The following is a 26,917-nucleotide window of genomic DNA, read 5'->3' on the forward strand; positions in this document are numbered from 1 at the left end:
ACAAACACAGAGAGACAGTTCAGTGCCTCAGTAATCTAGGATCGTAGGTCAACCAATAACCTTGTATCAGTCTATACTCTTCTATACAATATCAAATAATAATAGCAGCAATAGTAGGTTTGATGTGGACTATGGTCACACAGACTGTGTAAAGTTGGAGGACACTGGAACAGTATTTCTAAAGCTAGCTCAGCTGAGCTATTCTACTCAGTTACACATTACTTATATATATTGCGGTGCTGGAGAGAGGATCAGTGAGAGGTGTCATGAAGATACAATTTCACACTAGAGAACGTGTGTACTGCCAAACATTTGATTCATAGCCCAGGTCTTTATTTAAATTCTGAGAAGAAGTCTATATGTAAGGGCAGGCAAAGGTGACACTTCCACTTTATACTGTACTTGCGATCATACTCATCATATGACTGAAAATGTTACTTGTTTTTTATTATTAAACAATTTTGAGTGTTGCATCTTGTTCTTACACTTGGACACGTATCTTAAAGTCATGTAATATGATCCAGGGGTTGAATCTCCTTCTACTGTTGTGTTTTTTACTCTTAATATAGTTGTAAGGGTCAGTTAACTGCCTACATGCCAGAGGGCTAGTAGCCCCTCTGTAAGCTAGTAAAATATGTCTCCTCTTGGTCCTAATTTATTTACTGGAGTGGCAAAGTTCTCCTAAGTCCTCTTACAATCAAAGGAATATTGTGCATTGCTCAGACGCTTGTGTATCGGATTCAAGATTTGTATTGTTATTACATCTTATATACAACTAAGCGTCCTTTATTTTTGTTTCCTCAAATTTGTAGCAGCAAAATAATTATAACAATGACTAGAATAATGAAATAAATATTAGAGAATAGCAGCAACAGTAAGAAAGGGAATAACAAAGTAGTTACATTGGTCATATAGCATGATTTGAGGTGCTCAAAGGTGCTATGTGTTTTCATAACCTGTAACCTATACTCATTAATGGTTAATTATTAGTTAACCATTCTAAGCTAGTATTTAGAATGGTCGAATGTCTAAGAATCACTTGGGGTCCCAAATTTACACCCGTCAGGACTGCATTTGCAGTCATGAAAGTTTTAAATGAACCCTTTAACCCAATATAGCCAAATGTGGGTAAGTGAAATCTTTGTACATTATTGGAGGCCATACGCCACTCTGGCTGGTAGTCACATTTTATTTCATACACGTGCAAGACGTTTGCCGTCACAATCTACTAATGTAGCTCATACCGTGCTGCTGTGTAAGTCTTTTATCATGTTTGATAAATGAACAGCTAAAATATTGATTCTGATCATAAATGTAATGCATGTGTTGAGTGTTGTTGGTAATATTCTGTGAAAATACATTATTTTGAAAAGACAATCCAACATCTCGTCTTGCCAACTTCCTGATCTGCGTAAGGTTCCCCTGTGTTTGGTTTACTTGTGCACGGCAGCACTAAGGGCAGAAATCATAAAGCAGTTGCAGCTTTAATTGTAACATGGCAGATGCATCACAAAATTATGTTTAAACAAAAACAAATAATAACTAGAACTAGAACTGCACTGTCGAGTGCATACTTGCTTGTTGCACACTAGTAGGCCTACTAGTACTTTCGACCGCTACAAACTGTCATCTCAGTAATGACTACTTGTGCCTGATACGGCAGTGGTGCCAGAATGAAACAATGGTAATTGTTTTTATACACTTTTTTATACACGACTTTGAATGGTGACGTATATGTCAATCAGTGCCTCCCAAGACTAAAACATATCGTCATTACGTCACCATCGAAAACCAATTACACTCTGGCATTGGGTCCTTTAATCCACATATTTCTTGCAGAAGCCAGTTCAACTCAGTTTACACTAAATGACCTGGGATATTATCACGAGCTGAACGCACAAATGTAAATGTAAATAATCAACTGCAACCTAGGTCTGGCCAGCCCTCTGCAAGCTGGTGAGCTGAGCTCCACCCAGGCGGGCAGTGAGTGACCGTGGTCCTTGCCGTCTGACTATAGGCTGACTGAGCGCCCTTTGCACTGTTCTGCTTGCCTGCCAGACCCAAACCAACACAATAGACCCCTTCTGTTAGCCCTATTGTTCTGATGCTGGCCTCCCTCAGTGCCTCACAGTGTAGCAGAGTGTATGCTCTGCACTGTACCCCCACGCCCAGCCACACACCCTGGCAACATACACATTCTCAGACACACTCACCAACTGTCCAGACAGAGGTGGTGGAGCAGAAGGGCATAGGATCACCTGGAAATTCTCCTATGTAAACCAATAGTTATAGTATGACGATGCTTTTAAAATGCCATGGGTCCTGTGTTGATCCTAGGTAGTAGAGCATGGTACTTGGCAGGATTAGTTGTTACACTCACTGTGAAACTACATACACTCTGAAGTGGATAACCTCCTCCACCAAACTACATACACTCTGAAGTGGATAACCTCCTCCACCAAATGGTATTGTGATCAAGTTTATGGAGGGTGTGGTATTTGGAACGGCATGGATGAATATGGGATGTATGTGTTAGTGAAAGGTGTTACAAGTATTTGGACTGATTGTGAGTTCATCACGCACGCACGCACGCACGCACACAGCATTAGAAGTATGTGAATTCAGTGAGCATGCCCACACACACACACACGCGCACACACACACACACACACACACACACACACACACACACACACACACACACACACACACACACACACACACACACACACACACACACACACACACACACACACACACACACACACACACACACACACACACACACACACACACACACACACACAGTGACTCACCCACACAGTCGCAGGTAGGGTACTCAGGCTGGGTGTCTTTGGCAGGAGTGGTCAGGAGATTCTTGGTAGGGGTGTCCAAATACCGCAGCGGAGACTCCAGGAAGCCTCTTAGGGAGGGAGAACAGGGTAGGCTATCCTTGGAAGGAGTATCCTCCTCAGAAAAGCATGTGGTGGAGAGTACTGTTAATCCTCCTGGTGATGACTCGATCTTCATGCGTTTGGGCAGCGGTGAGTAAAGCGTGCTGAAAGGATCTCCCAGCATGCTTTGTTGTTGTTGTTCCAGAAGAGCCTTTGAATACAGGGAGAGAGGCGAAGCCTTCACACTCTGCTCCTCTACCTCCATGTGGCCCTCCATGGAGGCCTTCATACTCTGCTCCTCCACCTCCATGGGGCCCTCCATGGAGGCCTGACTCGATGGCACCGCTTCGGTTTGGCTCAATGGCTCGTTCTCCTTGTCCACTTCCATGGACTCCTCCTGGTCAGAGGAAGGAGGTAATGAGCTGGGTAGAGCGGTGGGAGCTGCGAGGGGGAGTGCAGACGGCGTGGTGGGTGGCAACACGGGCCTGTCAGGTCCTGAGTTAGCGCTGATTTGGGACTCACTCGCCGTGGAAGAAGGGGTTGAGGAGGCCTGCTCCAGAGGTTGGTTTGCAGGGGTCTCTTGGGCAGAGGAATCCCCAAATTCAGCCTCAAACTGCCGCATCAGATCCTCGTACTTGGGGTCCACGTCGGTGAGGCTTGGTATCTGCGAGCTGATGGGCGGAGATGTGGAGGTAAGAATTGTTGTGGCGGTGGGGGTGGTGGTGGTGCTGGTGGTGCTGGAAGTTGTTACACCATCTTCCTCAGAAGAGCTCACCTGCGCCTGGGGTCCAGTGACAGCTGGAGCTGGAGTGTTTTCCAGCAAGGGAGGTGCAGTAGAAGAGGGGGTGTGTATGGATACCTGAGATTGGGCTGGTGCAGGGAGCCCTGCTGCGGCATCCTGAGTGGCGTCACTGAGGAAGTCTGCCTGCAGGCTGGCTAGGAACGTGGCTCTGTCCACAGCGGGGACTGTAGGTTTGGATAGGGTAGGTTTTGATACAGTGATCTGATTCCGGGGCAAGAAGGTTGGCAAGGAGGCTTTCTGCTTAGTCTTCTTGATGATAATCTGCTTGGGTTTGGGTAGGCCTGCTCCAGGAGAGCCCTGACTACTCTTCCTCTTTTTGGGCGTCGCCGTCTTGGGCTCTCGTTTGATGGGGCGTACCAGAGGGGGCATACCATCAGGTCCCATCTGGGGCCACCACTTCTTCAAGTTTTGGCAGGCCTGAGGGGTCCGTGGGCCCTGAGGCCCAAAGCCAATTGGGTTGTTGGCAAAGAGGTTCCTCTTGTAGTGAAGGTGCTGCTGCAGAGCTGCCTGAGTGGAGTGATGGATGGATGCCTGGTACTGCTGCTGGCCATTCATGCTGTAGTGTTCCATGGAGGGCAGGTGGTGGTAATACTCCCGAGAGTCTGGTTCCTGCTTGATCATGGCCATTCCTGGATAGGCCTGGCCCTGTCCCTGGGTTTGACTACCTCCACTCTCATTCAACGTAAGTTGGAAAGGGAAGGGGAGCTTGAAGGAATGGGCGAGCTTGCCACTCGTGTCCCCAAGCAGCTGTTTAAGCTCTGACATTGGGTCGGAGCTGCTGTGGGTTGGTGGAGCGGCAGGGTAGTGGGATTGGGATTCAGAGTTCTCTGATTGAGTCCTGTAATCCGAGCCAGGGCCTGCTCCAGAGCCTTGCTGCCACTGTGTTGGATGAGGACTGGAATCAAAGGGCTTGCTCTGCCCTGGGAAGGGAGAGGTAGCTGGTGGGAGAGCGCAGGCAAGGGGTGGAGGGCCCTGGGATTGTGGTCTGTGTTGCTCCCAGGGGGACACCTGCTGGACATGCTTGCTTGGGTGTAACCCTGGGGGGACGGATTGTGAGCGCGATGAAGAGTTGAGGGAGCCTGGGGATGAGGACGGGAACAGGTAGGCACCATGCTGGGGCTGAGACAGGGGGTTGTGGGCATGTTGGTGGTGGTGCTGATGGAGGTGACTGGTTAAGGAGGAAGACAGGTCAGGGGGCCCCACACTATGGGGGTCAGAGCCAGACAACTGGGTCAGGGCCTCTATGGCGATTGCTGTCTGGAGACTAACATTTTTCTCCTTGGCTATGGAGAGCACCTGGGGAGAGCAGGGGATGGGGGGTTTTGAGCAAGGTGTTGAGCCTGGCTGAGGGACTCTGATTCCTATTTGCTGCTGCAGCTGTGGCTGCTGTTGGGGGTATAGGGCAGAGAGGTGATGGCCTCCATTCACCTGGGGGCGGGGCTGAGGGAGAGGCTGCTGTGGATGAGGCTGTGAGTGATTGGGTGTGTTGGTCATTTTACAGGGCTGCTCTTCATTGACTGCCAACTTGATCTTCTTCTCTAGCCACTCCAGGTAGTCTGGACAGTCGGGCCCATCACAATTACAGTTAGGGGGTTTGTGTCCATGCTTGGCCTGGCTCAGTGCAGTTTGCAGGGTGTTGAGGTCTTCCGGAGGCTGGCTAGATCCATCGGATATCCCAGTAGGCAGCCTAGCCTCAGCCCCCTCAGAACCCATCTCCTGATTGAACTTCTCATACAGCTGTGCTGTATTGGGCTGCACCTTTGTGGGAGCAGAGGGAGAGGAGGAGGAAGAAGATAGAGGCAAGGAGCCAGCACAAGCAGAGAAAGCTACTAGGTTTTGAGCATCTTCCATGTCATCTTGCTGTACTGGCTCACCAGTGGTCATGCCAACTTTGTTGCCCCAACAGGGGAGCTGCTGTTGGGGGTCAGTTACCTTGCCGTGCCCTGGTACCCACCCCTGACTTGGTGGTACGCTCCCCGGCCGCTGCTGCTGTTCCATCTTCAAAGACGCCTCCTCATTGCTAGGGTAGCGGTTCACCCCATTGGTCGATTCCAGGCTCAGTGCGCCTTCTTGGAGGCGGTCATGTGACCCAATTTCCATCTGGCCTCCTCTTCTGGGGCCATCCACTGAAGCCACTTCCAAAACAGTCTGCAGGAGGAGAAGAGCAGATGAGGATGCATAGGTTAGTGTGGTCTCAGAAAGCCAACACAAACACATGTTGTCACGGGTACACATGAATAACATCCAGAGAGAGAGAAAGATAGACAGAGAAAGATAGACAGAGAGAGAGAGAGAGAAAGAGAGAGCGAAAGATAGACAGAGAGAGAGAGAGAGAGAAAGAGAGAGAGAGAGAGAGAAGCCACGGAAGAAACAATACAATCCGTTTCACTCCTGCACATCTTAGCTAGGATTTTGTACCCTCTTGGCCGGCCCTCTCTCACACACACGCACACACGCGCGCACACGCACGCGCACGCGCACGCGCACGCGCACACGCACACGCACACGCACACGCACACGCACACGCACACGCACACACACACACACACACACACACACACACACACACACACACACACACACACACACACACACACACACACACACACACACACACACACAGTAATACAGGTCAGTGGGTCTAGACAAGTGAATTAACTGTTGCCTCAGCTGTGATTTCACCACAGGCAAGAAGTCGCAAGTCTTATGACACTGTTTAGAGATATCAATTGAGGTACTGTACTGTACTTTATGACTATTAATACGTAATTAATTTAAGGTAAGTTTTTTCTTCAATTGAATATAATAGAAAAATCACACCCATGAGGGGCGCTCTTATCATCATGACGTAAAATAGACACTATGTGAATTTGCTCAGTCACTATGACGTAAAATTGTCCAGTCATTGTCAATGGGAATGTAATGTTTGTATAGGACACAGTTTGTGCACACACACCAAAAGCTGGATATTAGAGGGGCTAGCGCCCTAAAAAACAAAAAACATTACATTAATGAAATACATCACATAACCTGATGACAATCAGAAAGATATAATACAATATAGATAAATATATATAAATATAATAAATACATATAAACGTAAATGTATTTAAAAATTATACAGCATACAGTGTAGTGTATACAGTGTAGTGTATATAACACTGTATACAGTGTAAAACTGTATCTGTGTGTGGGTCTGCATGTTTGGACAAATAGCCCATACAGTAGAAATATGTCCATGCCGGACTCACAGCCCATGCATGATCATCGCTGACATCACAGTACTGTGTCATGTGTCAAATATGGACATGCACCACACATCAGCGTTTGTGTGTGTGTGCGTGTGCGTGTGCGTGTGTGTGTGTGTGTGTGTGTGTGTGTGTGTGTGTGTGTGCGTGCGTGCGTGCATGCTTGTCTGTGTGCGTGCGACCTTGCGTGCGTGCGCGTGCGTGTGTGGGTGTATTTTTTTGTCTTTCTTTTTAATCTCATCATCTGCTGACTGTGCTGAGACTGCTGTGAACTGTGCCTGAGTAACTGGTATGGATGACCTGAAAAATTACATAGGGGTGAACTCTGAAACATTCATAAGAGTTCAACTTATGGCTGTGCTGTGTAATGTTATTTTGTAACATCTGAAATAGCCTTAGCGGGTACACACTGCTACTGTGGCACACTTGGTTTGACTTTGTGACTAACCTACATTATGTATCTTTCTCCTCTCCTACTATAATCAGCATGCTGTCATCTCCAGTCCAAAGAAGAAGCTTGGTTCTTGTCTTTGTAATGTCCACATAAGGTGGTTGACAGTAGAAATGGGCTAGACAGAGCTTCGCTCTGGTTTGTTTTGAATATATATTGAAATTAGTCTTTTTGAAGTGGCTAATTACAAGATGGGCAGCATGCTCGTGCCCCTTTGAATCTACCTTCTGTGCCTGTTGTCTGCTAGGGATCCCTGGGGGGCTGCAGTAGCGACGGCAGCATTGGTACTGTGTGTGTGTGTGTGTGTGTGTGTGTGTGTGTGTGTGTGTGTGTGTGTGTGTGTGTGTGTGTGTGTGTGTGTGTGTGTGTGTGTGTGTGTGTGTGTGTGCGCGCGTGCGTGCGTGCATGCGGTGAACAGCCGGCATGCTATACGTGAGAGGCCCATGTCTGCACTATCAGTCAGATCAGATGAGAAGGGGAGGAAGAGGGCAGGGTGAAGGGGGAGTGTTCAACACCACAGCAGTTACGTATGAGAACTGCAGTGTCGAAATACTGTGTTTTAGCCACACAAAAACAACACTGCATGAGATCTGAATCCACAGCCTGAACGCTATCAGCCACGTCATCACTACCATTTCCTCTTTTTTATGCAAAACACAAACTGGCATGTCACACTCACCATGAGAATTAAAATGACTGCAAAACTCAGGCCTTGGCTGTATGAGTGGACTGTGTCCAGTGTTTGCTAGTATGAGATTCATGACATGCAGTGTGTAGTGAAACAAGTCCAAACGATTCAACCCATTCAGTGTATGTAGTGTAACCAATTCAAATATGATTTTTTGCAATGATCTCTCAAATGTGGTCATAATTTTATAATTATAAATAACTATAAAAAAAAGAGCTATTTCTGTTTTCTGCGTTATGTTCTGTAAAAACATTTATACAAGAGAGAGAGAAGAAGGAGCTTGTATGTACTGCGCTGACACACCTGCGGGCAGCCGGGCACCTCGCCGGGCGGCTCTGACAGCGCAAGACCACGTGCTCTGGCAAATATTTACAGCATGCCAAAACCTACTCTACTGCCAAGGATTCTCTCACACACAAACACACACAGATGGCACGTACACACAGACACACACAGGCACACGTGCATGCGTGCCATGCACGCACCGCACGCACACACAAACCCATCAAACACATAAACACACGCATGCGCGTACGGTACGTACGCACGCACGCATATCAGACAGCGGTTCCCAAACATCAACATGCTCAACCGGAAGAGACAGCTAAGCCGGTCAGGGCAGATTACTACAGTACCATCGAACAGCCCTTTAAACTAGCATGTTTGCAGAATGCAGTCAACCGGGCCAACAGGCAAACTAACCAAGACCTCCCCACTCACCAGCAGAATAGAGCAGATGTCTTTCAAGGTTGACAGCACAAAACAAGGTGAGACTATGAAGAGACGCATGTATTGAAGAGGAGTAGACAGCTGAACCTAAATCCACAATGTTACAAACGGTGCCCCCCCCCAGTCTCTTTCTCCATGTCCATCCTTCACACCCCCCCCCCCCCCCCCCCTGCGCCTTTCATGTGAAATGTGAAGGAGACCGCCATGAGAATATGAGGTCGGCTGAGAGACAGACAGACAGAGACAGAGAGAGAGAGAGAGAGAGAATGAGAGAGAGGCTAGTAAATGTCTTACTCACACCAAGAGATCCAGACAGAGGAGCAACCAATCCAACAGCAACACAGGGGAGAGGAGACAGAGAGGAACATGGAATACACTCGGTCCGGTGTAGCGTTGTGTTTTTCCTTTCTGGGTTTTCTTGTCTAAATTATTACTCTCTGGTCTGCACGACAGGTACAGGCACACAGGCACCGCGAGCACCACAAAACACACATATACGTACACTCACACCTCCCTCCCCCAACACACACACGCACACACACCCACCCACACACACGCACACACACGGAGACGTGCGTGTGCGTTGTTCCTGTTTTCTGCCTCTTCGTCTTACGGCCGGCGCTTTCCGTTCTCGCTCTTTTCCTCTGTCATTATCTCTCTCTGTCCCTCCCTTCCCCCTTTTTGAATATCCCCTTTCTTTCTTCTGCTCTCGTAGTGTTGCTCTCCTAGTAGCAGCCCCCACCTTCCCTTCTCTCTCGTTCTCTGTCTCTTGCTCTCGGCTTCCCTCCCTCTGCTGCACTCTACACCCCTCCCTCTCGCTCAGTCTCCCCCTGCTCTGCTCCCTCCCTCTCTCTTCTGTGTGTGCAGAGCGAGAGGCCATTATCTGAGCCACATTGGGCACGTACGATGGAATGGAGGAGTATGCAGCAAGCCCAGAGAGAGAGAGAGGGAGAGAGAGAGAGAGAACAAGAGGGAGTAAAAGCTGGGGAATGGACGCTAGTGGCAGCCTAGGAAACAGCACAGTGCTGCAGAGATATTACCATTGAGCAAATCCTTCTTCCTCTATTTGCTGCAAAAAAAGGAACCTTGAATAACCGTTAACAACACTTGAACTGCATTGGATCGTATAATATACTGTATGATGTATTTAGTCTGTCCAGAAACAGCCCTGGATACATTTTGGATAATCGAGGGGCGAGCGAAGCCGCCATGCAAGCGCAATAATACAAGGCGACATCAACGAGGAAGATGAAAAACCGTGAGGAAAGAAAAACAACATTATATTGTGTACGTAGGCGTTCCATCGCCTGACTTCCCTTTTGCAAAGATTCTCCCTTCCACGGCTCAGCATCGATGTTGTTCACATCTAGCGAGGAACGGTGGACAGGTGACGGGCAGGGATGCCTCTGTCTCCCTTGCCCTCGTCCGCATCCATGCCAGCCACCGATCGTTCTATTAAAACCCCAAAGCCAACCTTCCATTTTTGTGTCAGCCCTGACACGGGATGTACATAAAGGAAAGAGATGAGTTTGTAGGTGAGAGACTGAGATAACGGCGGCTCGGCTAGGTGGCTTTATCTGCTCACTAACGATTTGAGGAACCAGAGAATTAGAAGAGCTGAAAGGTTCTGGCTGGAGGTGATGACCGATGGAGGCCTGATAACTGTTACACACTCCATCAACCTGCATCTACAGCCTTTTATTTTCATACACATTCGCCCCGAGAGACAACAGTGAACAGAATGGAATACAAAAAGAGGCATTAAAGACTGGAGGAGGCAGCTAGGGCAACAGGGTGGTGGGGAAGCAGCAACACAGTTGTGCGATAGAAAACCAGTAGGTCTAAGCTGGAGACATGGGTGCAAAGAGGAACCTAGCGAACATTACGGAAATAAACAGCAGGAAGAGAGGGTGTGGGGAGAAGTAGATATAAGGGAAGGGACTTCACAGAGAAGTCGGTTATTCTTGTGACATTGGTTCTGCATGGAGAGCGTGAAAAGGAAGATGAGGGTATAAATAAGCCGAGGTGGCAGCGACACAGAACCATGGGTGCTGTGGTAAGAGATGCAATGGTTTGGCGAGGAGAAGATCATGACGTTCCTCTCTCCTAATTCTCCTTCTCTTCTGTCACTGTGCAATCCCTACTTGCCTACTCATTTCCTCCTCTGTGAATCTCTTGCTCTGTCATTCTCTCCTCACCATTGCTATGCTTCACCGTTATCATCATCATGACCGCCGATCGCTCTCTCGCTGCTGCTTGCTAACCGGCCTATGTTCTTCTCTTCTCTTCGATACGACTGGATTTATGCAGGAAGAGGGGAGTGAAAAACTAAACAAAACACAAATAAAACATGGCTGTCACCCTCCATGCAGCCTGCTGTCAGTTTGTGCACATTGTTGCTGTTCTCTCATTATGAGTGTGTGCCGTCTGCTATACTGGATTAACCTCCTCATTCTATCTTGCTCACTTTGCCTTTTCCTCTCTCTCTTTCTCTCTTGATCCATCTCGATCCACCTATTCCTCTGTCTCACCCGATCTCGCTACTTCTCGCTATATGGTCTCCTTGCCGTGTCTGGCATTCTTGCTCTCTGGCCCTTTAATTCAAAATATACTCATACACTTTCCATGGATGCACACACACCGTACATATACATTGCACACATGCACACATACATACACACACTGTACGTCGGCCCCAAAAGACTTGCACGGCCCAGCCTAGGCTGACTAAGGGGAAGAAGAAGAAAAGGGAAGAGACGTAGGGTCATGTGACCAGGAAGCGCCAATGAGAGTCAACAGAGTGAGCGAGGGAAAGTGAGGGTAGAGTGGGAAGCATGTGGGTATGACGTAGCCATTACATCACCTACATCATCATCATCATGCTACCCCCTTGCCGTCACTGGGTGGGCACATGTGTCTTATGACAAAGCATGGAGTTGCCAACCCCCTCGGCCTCCTCCTTTCGCCATCCCCGAAACACACACACACACACACACACACACACACACACACACACACACACACACACACACACAGCTCTGCCAACCACCACACTCAAACACACGCTCTCATTCATTCAGCCTCTCTTATAGCGCCTCCTCTCTGTTTTGCAGCAGTGACACAGCAAAACTCCAGGAGACCGAACCTTACCCCCTCCATCTCCAGCTTAATCTCATATAAAAGGGATTTTTTTTTAATTCATTAAATTCTTATCGTATATTCTCATCTTAGTTTTTTCCTAATAACGTTTTTTTTCCGTCTCCCCTGGCCACCAAACACACTAAGTCAACGTTGAGTACTATATGCTATATGCTATATAAATTCAAGTTATTATAATTTCATTTTATATAATGCAAGTTACAACATATCACTGAAGATGAAACAGTTAGTTTTCACTTATTGTAAGTCATTTTGGATGAGAGTGCCAGCGTAAATATAAATCTGAATGTGAGTCAGAATAGGTTTGAAAATTACTGATGAAAAAAATATTTCTTGGAATGCATTCAGCCATCAAGGAAACATAACAGGAAAACAACATCACATGAACTGAACTTGTGAGCGTAGAGCAAACAGATTTGAAACACACTTAGTTTCCAACTCTTGTCATGTGGACCCAAATTGCTGCAAGATTTCTTATAATAATCTAATTATGGACTAATATAGACTTGTAGCTTCAAGCGAACACACTTAAACATCCTTGTACAATAGAACTAGCAGTGGTCGTTTGTGAGTTGAAAGGAGTAAAGGAGAACAATGCAATGTCGTCACATTGCTAAATCTGCCCTGACCTCATGCATAGAAATAGCTTGAAACAGAACAGACTAACACAAATCTCCTCCACTGCACCAGATTACCGGTAAGTGTCCTAAACAATGGCTAAAACTATTGATGGGGAGGACAAGACATTTAGCCAAGTCCATTAAGGCACATTTGTATTGTATTAGCAAGCACGTCACTTTTATGCTTAATATCTAGTTCAATAGTCAAGACAATAATTATCAATTTATGCTGTTATTAAAATATATATACGCAAATAACGATATCTATATCACACGCATGCATGCACGCACGCACGCAAACACCCACGCATGTTATTTTATGATCTTGTAATGCAATATTCTATGAACCTGAGAGTTTACTATTGTGGGACATTTTAAATAAACAATAACAACAATAACTATAAAAATGTTATTTTATTTTATTTTTTACCAGCCCGAAGTACATCGAAAGAGTGAAAACCACCAACCATCAAGAAGGAAATTCCTCTGCTGTTTTTTGTCACCACAGCAAATTCCAATGTGTCCAAAGCACAATTTAAAGGACCAACTATCAGCTGTATGCAATTAAGAGAGGATATACTAAACTTATGGGGACATGAAAACAGAACTTAACGACTTGTGTTGCGCTCTGCGGGGCCAACTTGGAATCATAAGCAAGGAAATACTTCATTTTGTTGTCACTATTGGCTCAATTTATGACTTTATGTATTAGTACCCTTCAGGCTGATAATCCACATCGGCTGCGCCTAGTGGTTAAACACCCTGTCTGGATTTTATTTCTTGATAATGACTCATCAATATTCAGTTGCATAACAACAAGTTGTTCAAAGTGCTCAAAAGCAGTGTTACTGCCCAAACATAGATTCCAACTGTATGTGGGAACACAATCGATTAGGCCTACAGTACTTCCTGTACTATAATTATAGTATAGGAATCTATAATTTGTACCACAGTTTGATTGCCAGAGTTGGATTCCAATGAGTGGACACTATTCCATCTAGGGATGCACCGAATATTCGGCCAAAGAAAATATTCTGCAGAAAATGCATTTTCGGCCTATTCGGTTTCGGCCCGAATAGGCCGCAAATATATCACATAATAGTGTATGCAATTAATGCATTCAAAATTGCTGAATAAATGTATTATGGACCCATAATCGTGATTATTATTTAAGTTTAGCCATAATCATGTCTTTTGCCATAAATAAGGTAGCTTTAAGGTACGGCCATGACAGCAATGGTAGGAAAAAAATTATATAATATTAATCATATTCGGATATTCGGTGTTCGGTTTTCGGCCAACTGTTTCCTATATTCGGTATTCGGTTTCGGCCAATAATTTCCTTTTCGGTGCATCCCTAATTCCATTTTATTAACTCCACCGGGACAGCCATGGGCAGGAATTATGTCTGTCCGTGAGTATGTCTGTCTGCCTGAATGTCTGTCTTGTCTGTGAGCAACTGTCAGGCAATGCTGGACCGTTTGGTGGGAAACACACTCCCAGTAAGTAAAGGAAGAACCCATGGGTGGCGCTATAACAGGGCGCTTCACGTTTTGGCCTATAAGGTGACATCATCGTACCCGGAAGTTATGCGGGAACGCCTACTGAGTGACAAAAAACTACTTTCTGGCCTACAGCCCATACATCCAAATGGAAAAGTTCTATCTGATTGTATTAAACAACATTAAACTCACCAACATTGCACTGTATGGGAAAGCTTGCATTGTCCTCTTTCTATTTGCAAAGTTTTCGTTTCATAAAAATCCACCATAAACTTTCGGTCAAGAAAGTCCATGCAGGTGATTAGAGTGTCAGTGTTTGGAAGCACTCGTTTTCAATAACGTAAAGTCCTGCTGCCTCCTGCCTTATGTGCAATTAATTTAGAAACAGGTGGTACGGAGGACCGTTGAGTGATTTCCAACGAGCGCTTCGAAACGCCAATGCTCCATGTAGCTCAATGTTTTCCCGGTGGAAAAGTGATGCATCTGCATATATTTTGCTACTATACTCCCACAGATTCAGATTCTGTCCAATCCAAAAGTCAAGTGATCAAGATGTATTAATCAGGCTCAAGTCCAACATTTGCGGGAGGGGCCCTTTTGCTAAACGGGCCGTAAAGTCCAATTTTCTCACACATGGGCACACTTGGACCTCGCCATGTGAGTCATGTGACAATGACCGTCAAACAAGGTTTTGATACTAAATTGGCCTGTAATTGTCTTTATAAAATTGTGGACTATTTCTTACAAAAAACGTCTTGAATGATGGCTGCATCCCACAGCTAAACCACCTGGCGGAGTACTACTGTTGATTTACCCTATTATTCTACCTAGTAATGTCTGCCAGCTGTCAGAAACCAAATAACATTAACCAGCCTTAACCGTTTGACCATCAGGATTAATTCATCTATTTATCGTGGATTGCCAAGATTTTTCCCCTTTCAACCTATATTTTGAGGAGCCGGGCTCCTTAAGTATGTTGTTGGGCTCACATGAACATTGTCAAATGTAATGGCTTTGAACAATAATTTTACAACAACAAACCTAAATCCAACCTACAAGTAAAAACACCCAAAATGGACAGAATTAAATAGTTTTTCTAAAACGGTTAGTCCCAATATTTGATTCTGATTGGCTGGTTACCGCCACATGACCGTTTCACTGATAACCCACACCTTCAATCACTTTATATAATTTGCAGCTGATTCCGCATCTCTGTAGCTGTACTGGGGAAGGGGAGCGCTTGATTGCCTTACGAACCCATGCCGTGCAGGCGTCTAAGCACCGCCCGGCTCATATGACTGTGAATGTGTGGCTGGGAGGTAGAAGACCCTTCACTGCGCGTCGGGTCTGCCTACACCTCCCAGCCATTGTAAAATACCTCTCGTGGCTTATTGCTTAAATCCCACATACATACGAGAACCTGGAGGCACATAAACTTCCATAATAATGAGCTTGTTTCATCATTGTCTTGACATCCAATTGTAAATATTAATAATGGAACTGGTAATACTGGAATAATACACCTGATGTCGTGCTATACTGTAATAATAATTAATACATACAATTTATATAGCGCTTTTCTAGGTACTCAATGTTGACCAAAAAATCCAAACTACTTCCTACTGTGAGAAGCTGATCTACAACACAGTGCCAATATCTGACCTTGAATATATTACAATACATACACAATCCTGACAAGCATATTAAGGCTACATGACAGACTACAGTCCTTGTTGAACTTGAAACACAGTTCCCATGGTAACAGGCAACAAGACTTCAAGGACTTTAAAACCAGTTAGTAAAATCCAATCCAATCCAATCCACTCTATATTTATAAAGCACATTTAAAACAACAATGTTGAACCAAAGTGCTGTACACTAAAATACCAAGGGCAAAACAACAATAAAAACTAGGGCAACACAGCGGAAACAGCAACACTTAATCATCATGTTCGAATACCAAGGACTACAAGTGAATTCTCAAACATGATTAAACACAGGCAAGGTTTGGGAAGCTATAATATGAGGTGGAAGATCGTTCCACAGTGTGGGCGGTGGGGCGCTACAATGGAAAATGAACTATCATAACATAACTTTAACCTTTTGGAGAAAATCAGTCAAGGAACAGACAGTGAGACAAGTTCAGATGAACTCTTACCCTACACCTGCTATAGCCTGGCATGAGCAGAGAGGTGTGACGAGTCTCTGTGATGATTCTGTGATCAGAATTAATCTCAAAGCGGCCCGGACGGTTGGCGTAGCCATGTGGGCACCTAGTGCCGCCTAAGAGCGTGTTGCGGGTTCGACTCCCGTCCCGACGACCTTTGCTGCGTGTCATTCCCCATCTCTCTCTCCCCATTTCCTGTCAGAAGACTACTGTATCTATCAATAAAGGCAGAAAAAAGTCAAAAACATATCAAAAAAGAAAGAAAATCAAAGCTAGTGAAATTATGCCCTCAACTACCCATAACTCTTTCCATTTCTCTCAGTTTCATTCTCTCATCTGTCTCAGTTCCTCCCACTTTATCTAGGCTGTGTCATTCTCTGCAATAAGGACAAATGATCTGCGCTGTAGGAAGGGGTGACTGACTGACAACAAAAGTGCAGTCTTGGTAGAGCGTAGATGTTTTCTAACATATGACTAAGCCTGAGCCACTGCAGTCTTTTCTTCCAATCAAAGCGCACACAAACACACACATCCCACACACAGCAAAACAGTAATTTAAACTTTAAGAAAGACATCAGTAGTGTGGGGGGCGGACTACGAGGCACAAGATTATTGTACTTGGTGGGTTACTGAGGAAAACCACCTTTCTGAGAGTTGAGGAAATGGAAGGGTTTCGTGTAAAAACCTGACATGATTCCTGTCACGCTGCACGCAACACATAATTGTCTTAAAGTGTGGGAGGACTTCTGCCCGTCAGAGTGAAACACTTCATCTGACACACAAAAACATTGTGTGTATGCATACATATATTTGCAGTTTTGTGTATGTATGAATCAATCTGTCTTCATTTTGACTTAATTAATTGATTTATTACCCATTATCTACTTATACCTATACAATGGAATCATGGGAGCAGTTAGCAGCTGCATTTAGCATTTTGTTGGTGTCGGGCAGCAGCCTAATAACTCTTTTTATGTTTTTTTTCGTAAAAATGAATGCCCTACTTTGTCATACTGTACAACAGTGTCTCACAAAAGAAGCAAGAATAGCCGACCTACAAGCTCACAACTCATCGCGACGGGACGCATTGTGAGATTCTATAGATCTGCCATTTTTTAAGTGAAAGTGTGTCTGTGGTAGGGGTGCACAACTGATAACCGTTAGCCGTTAAGAAATTGGTAACCGACAAACACTAACGGCTAATGGTGAACCGAAAAGTGAAAAGAAAAGCCTATGGGGCACCCTGGCCTCTTCTAACTTCCTCCACGTTATTAGCCTACACTCCAGAGCTGTTTGGATGGGGGGGAGGTCGGGGAGGAAGCAAGAGTGAATCCACGCTATCAGTATGGCTAAAGCCAGGCTAGAGGCTTGGCGACTGGAGGTGCGTTCAAACCTGATTTGTTTCCAGTTGCTTCCATGCAAGATCTGTAGCTATATTATGATAACAGATATAACTAGAAAAAGTGACCTTCTGGGCACAGGTCTCCACCAGGAGGATAGGAGTGTGTGTGTAATGTTTGGCAAAATGTTTGCGAGTAATATAAAAAATGTTTTTTTGTTTTTTTGCAACAATGTTCAACAATGAATTGGCCTCTTATAGCGCCACCATGAGGCTGATTTGGAAAAGAATGAGTGGCATGTCGTCCTCGGCCTAGTGGAAATGTGTACGAGTAATCTACAGAAATATGTTTTGCCTAAATCGGCCTCATGGTGGCGCTATAACAGACCGTTGAAGAATATTCGGGGCAGAGGTTCGTCGTTGGGATCCAGGGAGTGTGTGTGCAAATTTTGGCATGGATCGGGCCAACGGTGGCGGAGATTAGCTGGTAACGGACGGACTGAAGGACGGACACACGCATGGACATACGGACGGAGTGCAAGACATATACTCTCTCCCCATGCCTTCGGCCTGGTGGAGACAAAAATGTACACAGTAATTTAACTTTGGGAGTGTAACCAAATGGACCCGCTTATTCTATTGTGTGGTCTCGAACCCCCTTTAGGCTACTGGGAAAGTGTGAGCATCACAGAGCATGTGTTCACGATAACGCACGTAACGTTGTAGCTGCTAATTCCCCCGTCTGGGTAGACTGAGTAAAATAGCGCATTATTTTCCCTTAGCGGTTAGCGGTTAGCGGTAACCGGTTAATGAAATGTCTCAATTTGGCCACCCCTAGTCTGTGGGTTTTATAAATACTGAACTAATAAACCAAAGTATTAACAAAAGCTTTTGACTAAATAATAATATCTACAATGAATCCATTAGAACACCCATTTTCAGAAAAGCAACAGTTGTATACTTATAAGGCTTCAACGATTTGCTGTTAAACACACTCACATGACCTCCATGCAGAGCAAATAACTGAGTTGTGTTGCTGACAGGATGACCCATCCCCCCCACCACTGCTCATCTCTTCCTGTGTTCAGCCTCCTACTACACCCCTCCCCCCCACCGTACCCAGCCACGCACCTCCCCCAGCCTCACCCGCCATGACCCATTCCCCCCCCCCCCCCCAGCCTAATGGCATCAAGGTCATCTGATCTAACTCTCTCTACCCATCTCTCTCATTCCATCTCTCTGTATCTCCTTCCCTTTCTCTATTTATCCGTTTATAATATTCCATTTATATTCCTGTTCATCCAGTACACCCCTTCCAAATACTTTATATTCCTGTCCATCCAGTACACCCCTTCCCAATACTTTCTGCCTCTCTATTTCTAAGTCTGTTTTTGTTTGTCTATTCTTTCTTTCTTTCTCTAATTGCTCCTTCCTCTTTCTTTCTTTATTTCTTTCTTTGCTTGTCTAGAATATTCCAGTATATTTTTTTCTTCATCTCCCTTTCTTTCTTTCTTTCTTTCTTTTTTTCTCCAGCTATAAAGAAAAGATATCTGAACTGAAAATAAGCTCCAAATAAGTGTCAAATGTAATGTGTCAATCAGAATACGACTCCCTCCCTCTCTCTACTGTATTTCTCATTCTCTTTTTAAACTATCCCTCCCCGTCTTCTTTTCCCTTGAGCTATTGATCTGCTCCTTCTTCATCTCTCCGTATCCCTCTTTTCTGCTTTCCTCCATTCTTTTGTCTCTCTCACTCTTTTTTGACTAATCTATCTCCCTCTCTCCCATCCCTCCCTCACATGCAGAGGAGGTGGGGGGGGGGGGGGGCAGACTTTTACATCCACACAGGGAAAATAAACGCTCATACCAGGGCATTCTGCCTACATCTGCACATACATGACCACATACACACACGTACAGTATGCACTCTACAGTATCTAACTCTCGTTCCTTCACTGAGAGGTCAGTGGGTTTACTGGTGGGAGGACCTTTTCAGAACAAGAGAGGAGGCACGATAGCAGAATAGCAGCACTTCAGCTTGACTGGGGACAGATGTACTGTCTGTATGCATATCTATTTATTATAGCTATAGATAGATATGTAGATACAGACACCCTTCTATTTTACATCCATCCATCTCATGTTGCCAGTGACATCACCTTGTCACATTATCCCTGCATGCTCTCTCTCTCTCTCTCTCTCTCTCTCTCTCTCTGCATGAACCAGCTTTTGTATTGTCTTTCTTTTTTTCTGTTCCTTTCTTTTGTCTTTCTGCTCCCCTCTGGTGATGGACGGTGCAGCCTCTCTGGACAGGGCAGGGCAGGTGGTGTAGGGTTCAGGGTGTGGAGGTTGTGTTGTGGTGTGCGAGACCTAGTTGTCGGGGGTAGGGTATCTACTCTGACTCATTACTCCTGACTTGCATGCGGCACGTGCAAGTCAGCACGCACACAGCCCAGCTGGGAGAGCCCCCATCACCCTATCCCTCTCTCTCTTCTACTTCAATTCACCACTCTTCCACAAAAAGAGAAAAGAAGAAGGGGGAGGTGGGGAGAGGAGGAGGGAAGAGGAGAAATGGTGGTGGTGGGGGCAGGGTGGAACCACCAAAATCGGAACAGTACCAAGAACTGTATCTCTCACTGACTGAGAGAAGACAGAGACAGTAAGACAAGACAGTAGTGGAAAAGATGACAGAAGGAAGTGGTGATAAAGTAGGAAAGCAAGAATGGTGGTGAGACATTTGCCTGAAACTTGTACATTTTGTACCTGATTATTTGATGATGATGAACAATAGAGGAACTGCTTAGTCAAGAGTGATGAGATTAAGGTATCACCAACATGAGATAATAGATTTCAAAGGGAAGCACAAAAGAGAAAGAGAGATTACAGAGAGACAAAACAAGTGAACCACAGAGGATGTCACAGAACGAAACAGAGTAGAAGAAACAGAGGTAGCAAGCAAGAGAGTACACATAGAACGGTTTCCTCAGCCTGCACGGTGGCTCATTGCCAGCCTTGTCTCTCTCCCAGGAGCTGGGCTAAGATTAGCTTCCCATATGTTCAAGTCAGGCGTAGCCTGACTTAAAGGGCCAGCACATGCCTGAAGCGCGGCAAAGAGAAGCCAGCAGCATGTATAAAGGTTCTATTCTAGATGTCAGAATGTTGTAGGATTCTAGAAGAACATTTTAGGATTAGAGGAACAACAACAGGTTACTATGGCTCTGAGCCCTGTACATTCTAATGCATGGAAGCTTGTTTTATGACTTTATAGTCTGGGTAAGAGTGTCACGAGTCTACATTCTGAAATCTCAACGTAAAATGCATATCTCATTGCAAGGATTCGAGATGTTCAGAATGTACAGTAGCAGTATTTTACATGTTCAGAGAATGTACAGTAGCAGTATTAGATGTATGTAGCAATAGATGTATTTAGCAGTATTAGATGTTCACTTTGTTCAGAATGTAGCAGTATTCTATGTTCACTTTGTTCAGAATGTAGCAGTATTCTATGTTCAGAATGTAGCAGTATTCTATGTTCAGAATGTAGCAGTATTCTATGTTCAGAATGTAGCAGTATTCTATGTTCAGAATGTAGCAGTATTCTATGTTCAGAATGTAGCAGTATTCTATGTTCAGAATGTAGCAGTATTCTATGTTCAGAATGTAGCAGTATTCTATGTTCAGAATGTAGCAGTATCCTAGATGTTCAGTGTGAGATTCTAGACACTCAGAACTCAGCTCTGGCTCCCCTGAGCGTGAGTACCAGGACAGCCTCCAGAGAGGCGAGAGTTAAAGGTGCGACAACTTAGCGATCCTCCCCCTTCTTTTCCACCCATTCATTTTTCATTAACTGCAGCACCATGCAGCTGACAGCCTCTCTCTCTCTGTCTCTCTGATCCAGGAAGAAAGACATACTGTACACCATACATGCCACACAAGAACTTATCCAACCAACCATCCTGATACCCAGCCATGACCAGCCACCAGGAAATGCAAGAGTACCATTAATCCATGCCAGATCTTAGACAGTGCCAGGTTGTATGCACTTGCAGAAGAACATGGGCAACCAAGCCGGACAGTGCTGCGACAAATGTTAGCTCAGTGGCATTAATTAGAGAACCTAAACATGACAACAGTACAAAGTCAGGTAGCTTGCTTTTAACATTTGATGTAGGGGGGACTTATGTGACTTATGTGAGAGTGGTGTTTACATGAATAATGTTTGAGACCCATGTGGCAATTTAAGTTGTTTTCTAAATGACAGGCAATGACCACGTGTTGACATGTGGGAAAAGGGCGACTTCATTGTTGACTGTGTGGAATTATTATAGTACAGTCGTAGTGGTGAAGTCAAACCCTCCGCTTGCTGTGTGTGCTTTACATCAAGCCATATAACCACACACACACATACACTCCCACACGTTGCTATTTGGCTCACGTGACCCAACCATTGAGGCTGAGATAAAATTACAGCAGTGATGTCACCAGTCATTCATTGTTGCCACGGAAACTAGGTCACGATTAACCCTTTCTCGTCAAGTGTTGGGGATTCCGCGCGAGGATAAATGCAATAAATCCTGAACTATGCATCTGTTGCCATGCAGTCATCAGTAACTGGATGGCATTGTTTCTGTTGGCCGTACGTGACTCCTTCTGCACCCATACCATGTGGGGTTTAATTTCATGATGTAGACTCTTGTAGAGGAAATCCTGTGCATGAGTAATAGAGTACATCACGGCGGAGCTGTCCAACTTGTTGGTGTAACTCTCACCTTGGTCTCCTTTCCTAAACAACCACGGTAAGGAAGGACATGCCATAAGGAGGACCTACCCTAACATTGAAAGAATGGCTGATTCCTGTAATGGCATCTAACTGTTCTTTTTGTATTCATTTTTTTCGCATTAAATTTAGTGTGCATTTACTGTGAAGCATGTTGACCCACACTGTTTATAAAAAAGTACTATAAAAATGAGGTTGGACGTCCTGTCAAGTGTCTTCAACCTGATTCCCAACTACATTGTCTATCTCTCAGCTGTACTTTTGTTTCTCAATAAAAAATAAACTTGTGACACAGGCCTACGCTGCCTAGTATTTTCTTCATTCAAGATCGTACTAAGCATTACAAATAAGTTGACCAGACATTATCATAGTAAGTTTAAACTTTTTCTTTTCTCCACTGAAATGTGGTTTTGAATGTATGAAGATGTTCATTACAAAATCGTATTTAGAAACAGAAGCCTGCCTTTTTCAAACATTAAGTCACACATTGCAGATAATGCTTTGCTTCCACACAATATATTTCTGTCTAGGTCACGACCCCCCATGCGCACAGGCACATGCAAAAGATACAAAGATGCAAAGGTACACAGCATATTTGTAGCTTTGTATCTTTGTAGCTGAAGTTGACATTTTTCTGATGTCGGATGTACAGTATCTTTGTATCTTCACTAGAGCGGTGCCCGTTGGGCACTGGCCTACTTGGAACGATGCAAGTTGGAAATGGATGCCCCAACCAGTTAATATGTCTGTGTCCCTTTTATGCCCATATATGGAGTTATTTGTCAGGCATGCCCAAATATGGAGTAGCCTATATGCAGATGTCAGAACAGTCCATATATGGAGATGTCCAGAGCCCGGGCAGGGGCCCTGTCCAGAGCCCGGGCAGGGGCCCTGTCCAGAGCCCGGGCAGGGGCCTTTGTGCTGGTTCTGGACAACCGGCGATCCGACGGACTTGACACCGGGAACTGCACTCCCTGTCAAATTTGAAGTTGGTGGGGCGAACGGTTCTCGAGTTATGTGGATTACAGTCACACGTACACATTACACAACAGAGACATGGTGAATTTATATTAGGATGTCGCTGGCTTCCATTGAAAATTAAAGGTAGACTGTATCTTTACATCTGCCCATGTGAACGAAGCATCCGGTGAAGTTTGACTTATACTAGCTACTCTGCCACCAAAATGTGGAATGCCCTGACAGGCTGACACCATCCATTAAAAGGTGTGAATCACTGGTTTCATTCAACTACCAGGAGATCACAAGGGGAGGTAAATTTAATTTCCCATAGAAAGGTGTCATTCACTTGCTGCCGTTTTTCCTTGGTCCTCCACATTAGGGTTAGGATTTAAACGTGTAGACTGTAGTTAGTGTTATTCAAAATGGATGTGTAATATTTTGTAAAGAAGCCCCACATTCATAACCATACCGCAGAACCATATTTAGATGAGTATGCTCAATCACGAGACTCTGTATCTGCTGGCTACAGAGGGGTGTTTGTCTTGATAAAGTAACCAGGAAAACGTTTGACAGAAAAAACAGAGCCTGTGAGAACAGACTATTCTTCCAGAAACCTTGACTCTCTATAAACACACATGTAACAAATTTAACTCTGAGAGTGTAAACTTGGACCCTTAGTAGTTTCATTGTTATACCCTGAGTTAAATGAACACTGAAGACTTTGCTGTGCAGCAGCAGAAAAGCCACAAGCAGAGGGTGTAATCACATCCTACACATCTCCTTGTGAATGGACAGTTATGCGGTTTGTTTTTACTACTAGGAGAAAATACAGTATGTTCTCCTGTGCACTTTTCATTGTGACAGATTAGTTGGCAAGCAGAGAGAGACACAACATTGGGGCTGGCACAGGAGAGAAGGCTGAGGCGGAGTTCGAACCCGGGCCAACAGACTGAGGTATGTAGTACAGTGCTACACAATGATTATAGCTACCAAAGTGAGGGACCTAACTATACATTGTGGTGAAAAGGTCACGAGGGAATCCTGAAATTACTTATCCCCCAAGAATCATAGTTGTATTGAAAATAGCCCATCTTACAAGCTGTGGTGGTTTTGTTGTTTTAGAAATGCTGGAGTGCCAGTTACACTCACATCACATCAGAATGCATTGTGAACGTGATCAGCTATTCTCGCTACTTGTCATATGACAAAGTAGCGAGAATATACGGCTTATGTGGTTGAGTGCATTTATATAGAGCTTTACAATGTGTATTACATTCACACACACACACACACACACACACACACACACACACACACACACACACACACACACACACACACACACACACACACACACACACACACACACACACACACACACACACACACACACACACACACACACACACACACACACACACACACACACACACACACACACACACACACCAACAGGCACCAGCCTACTCATCAGCTAGGGCTTAGGTGTCTTGCTCAAGGACACTTCATTCAACACTAACCCAGAGGAAGCCAGGGATCGAACCGTGAACGGTCCGCTTCCCACTACCTCCTGAGCCATTGTAAGAAAATTATCTTATATTTGGCAGATATTTCGTATCATTGTGTTTTTTCAATATATATTAATATTAATCAATAGACTGGAATAGCATTCCGGTTCAGTTAAGTGAAGTAAAGTCAAGTGTCACCAACTCTTAACCTACTGTAGATAACAGATGGTTGACATGGACTAGATCTATCAGATAAGGAGCCTATGTAAATATGGATTTGGATTATAGGTCAAGCTCAGATAAAAAAAACCTATGTTGGTACTTTTGAGCAAATTGTCTGAGGTTTGAAAAAAACACTGACTGACAAAGCAGAGTAGAACACCTAGATTGTCTTGATGTAGATTACCCCTCACTTCCACACAGCAACATTTCAAACTGTGTCTGTATTTCATTGTAGAAGCTAATTGCATGTCAAATAAAGAGCTCACTTTCAAGTATGCAGGGAAGACAAGACATCTCAAAACCGTGTTATGCAATGACAGCCTGTGACTGTCAATGGTTCCATTCGCCATCTACACTAATTCTATCTTTGCTGTGAAGTGTGAACCCATGCCGCTCAATTCCTTCCATATAAATATACAAGCATGCCACGGCACGGCAAGCCAGCGAACAGCAGCACACGCTACACGTTTACAACAGTACACAAACAAACAAACAAACACACACACACACACACACACACACACACACACACACACACACACACACATGTGTGACCCACTAACTTATACACCCTTTACCTCATTTGACTTAATAACTTAAGAGAAGAGAGGAAGGAAGGCCGCCCACCCCCGCCACGACTCCTCCTGAGCCAGAGTGTAGGTTGCCTCCTCCCCTCTTCTCCCCCCGCCCCTGCCTCTTGCATTCGCTGGCCGGCTGTCTCAACACATGCCTGGCTCTGGCGCCAATCAGCGGGCAGCGTGGGACGCTTTAAACCCTGGCCGCCGCCACCGCCGATCCACACCGCTCCTCTCAGCTTCAGCTCACCAGTGTGGCTGGAAGATAAAGCGCCGGGCGCCGGCACCTAGGCTAGTCAACCTCACGGCGAGGGGATGGGATGGGAGGTTTGCAGCTATAAAACATGACTACACACAGTTTTTAATAGCCAACGTATAACATTATGGTTACTATAAGATGCTTTCCCGGTTTTAATGGGTTAACGTACTTTATGTACTCTCCTGGACAACTCTATGGTAAGGTAACGACAACAAGCTCTTAAAGCTGTGCACATCTTCTTGTTAGCGGATACTGTGCTCATTACTTTCATGTTTTGGATGGAATGAGTAAGCACCACTGTCATACATGCAATCAAAGACATAATGTGAAAACATGGTGTATTTACATGCATAGTACATACATGAAAACAGAAGTACAAAGCATGTGGTTGTGGACATGTACAACCGTACGGATTGAACATTTACTCTCACACACACACACACACACACACACACACACACACACACACACACACACACACACACACACACACACACACACACACACACACACACACACACACACACACACACACACACACACACACACACACACACACACACACACACACAGCAACAGGACGGCTTGGTGTACTTTGTACTGCCAACTGTAAACCTTCACCTCCTAAGTGTTTCTATAATGAACCAAGAGCTCATTATTATAAAGTATTGAAGCAACAACAAAACAATCACACTCATGACAAGTGAGTCATTTTGACTATTGTCCTCTGCACCAGCACAGTATAAAGGCACGTATGCTCGTTCACGCGCACACACACACACACACACACACACACACACACACACACACACACACACACACACACACACACACACACACACACACACACACACACACACACACACTCTTCTACAGAATGCTTGGGGTGTTCTCTTACCTCAGTTGCCAGTTGTTGGTTCACAGAGCAGCTTTGACTGTCGTTCTCAAAATATCCCACCTTTACAGGCATTCATAAGAAATGCAGGGAGGGGAGGGGAAGAGAGAGAGAGAGAGAGAG

The 26,917-nt window shown here is 45.0% G+C and overlaps 1 protein-coding gene across 6 annotated transcripts in view; it reads right to left on the minus strand.

Moving 5' to 3' along the window:
• The window catches only part of tet3 (tet methylcytosine dioxygenase 3), a 48,540-nt gene that overhangs the window by 20,616 nt on the left and 1,007 nt on the right, over nt 1-26,917 (minus strand). The window contains exons 1-4 of one of the 6 annotated variants that reach the window (XM_080766114.1): nt 9,111-9,434; nt 8,804-8,856; nt 3,199-5,844; nt 2,817-3,153 (exon numbers count right to left, since the gene is read on the minus strand). In XM_080766114.1, coding sequence (XP_080622240.1) covers nt 2,817-3,153; nt 3,199-5,844; nt 8,804-8,856; nt 9,111-9,180 — 3,106 coding nt within the window. In that variant the 5' untranslated portion in view covers nt 9,181-9,434. Of the gene's footprint in view, nt 1-2,816; nt 5,845-8,803; nt 8,857-9,106; nt 9,435-26,797; nt 26,858-26,917 lie in introns of those variants that run through there. The other 5 variants (XM_080766113.1, XM_080766115.1, XM_080766116.1 and 2 more) reach the window with 5 other exon arrangements.

The sequence above is a fragment of the Protomyctophum bolini genome, assembly GCF_963924005.1.
Source record: "Protomyctophum bolini genome assembly, chromosome: 6".
Lineage (NCBI taxonomy): Eukaryota > Metazoa > Chordata > Actinopteri > Myctophiformes > Myctophidae > Protomyctophum > Protomyctophum bolini.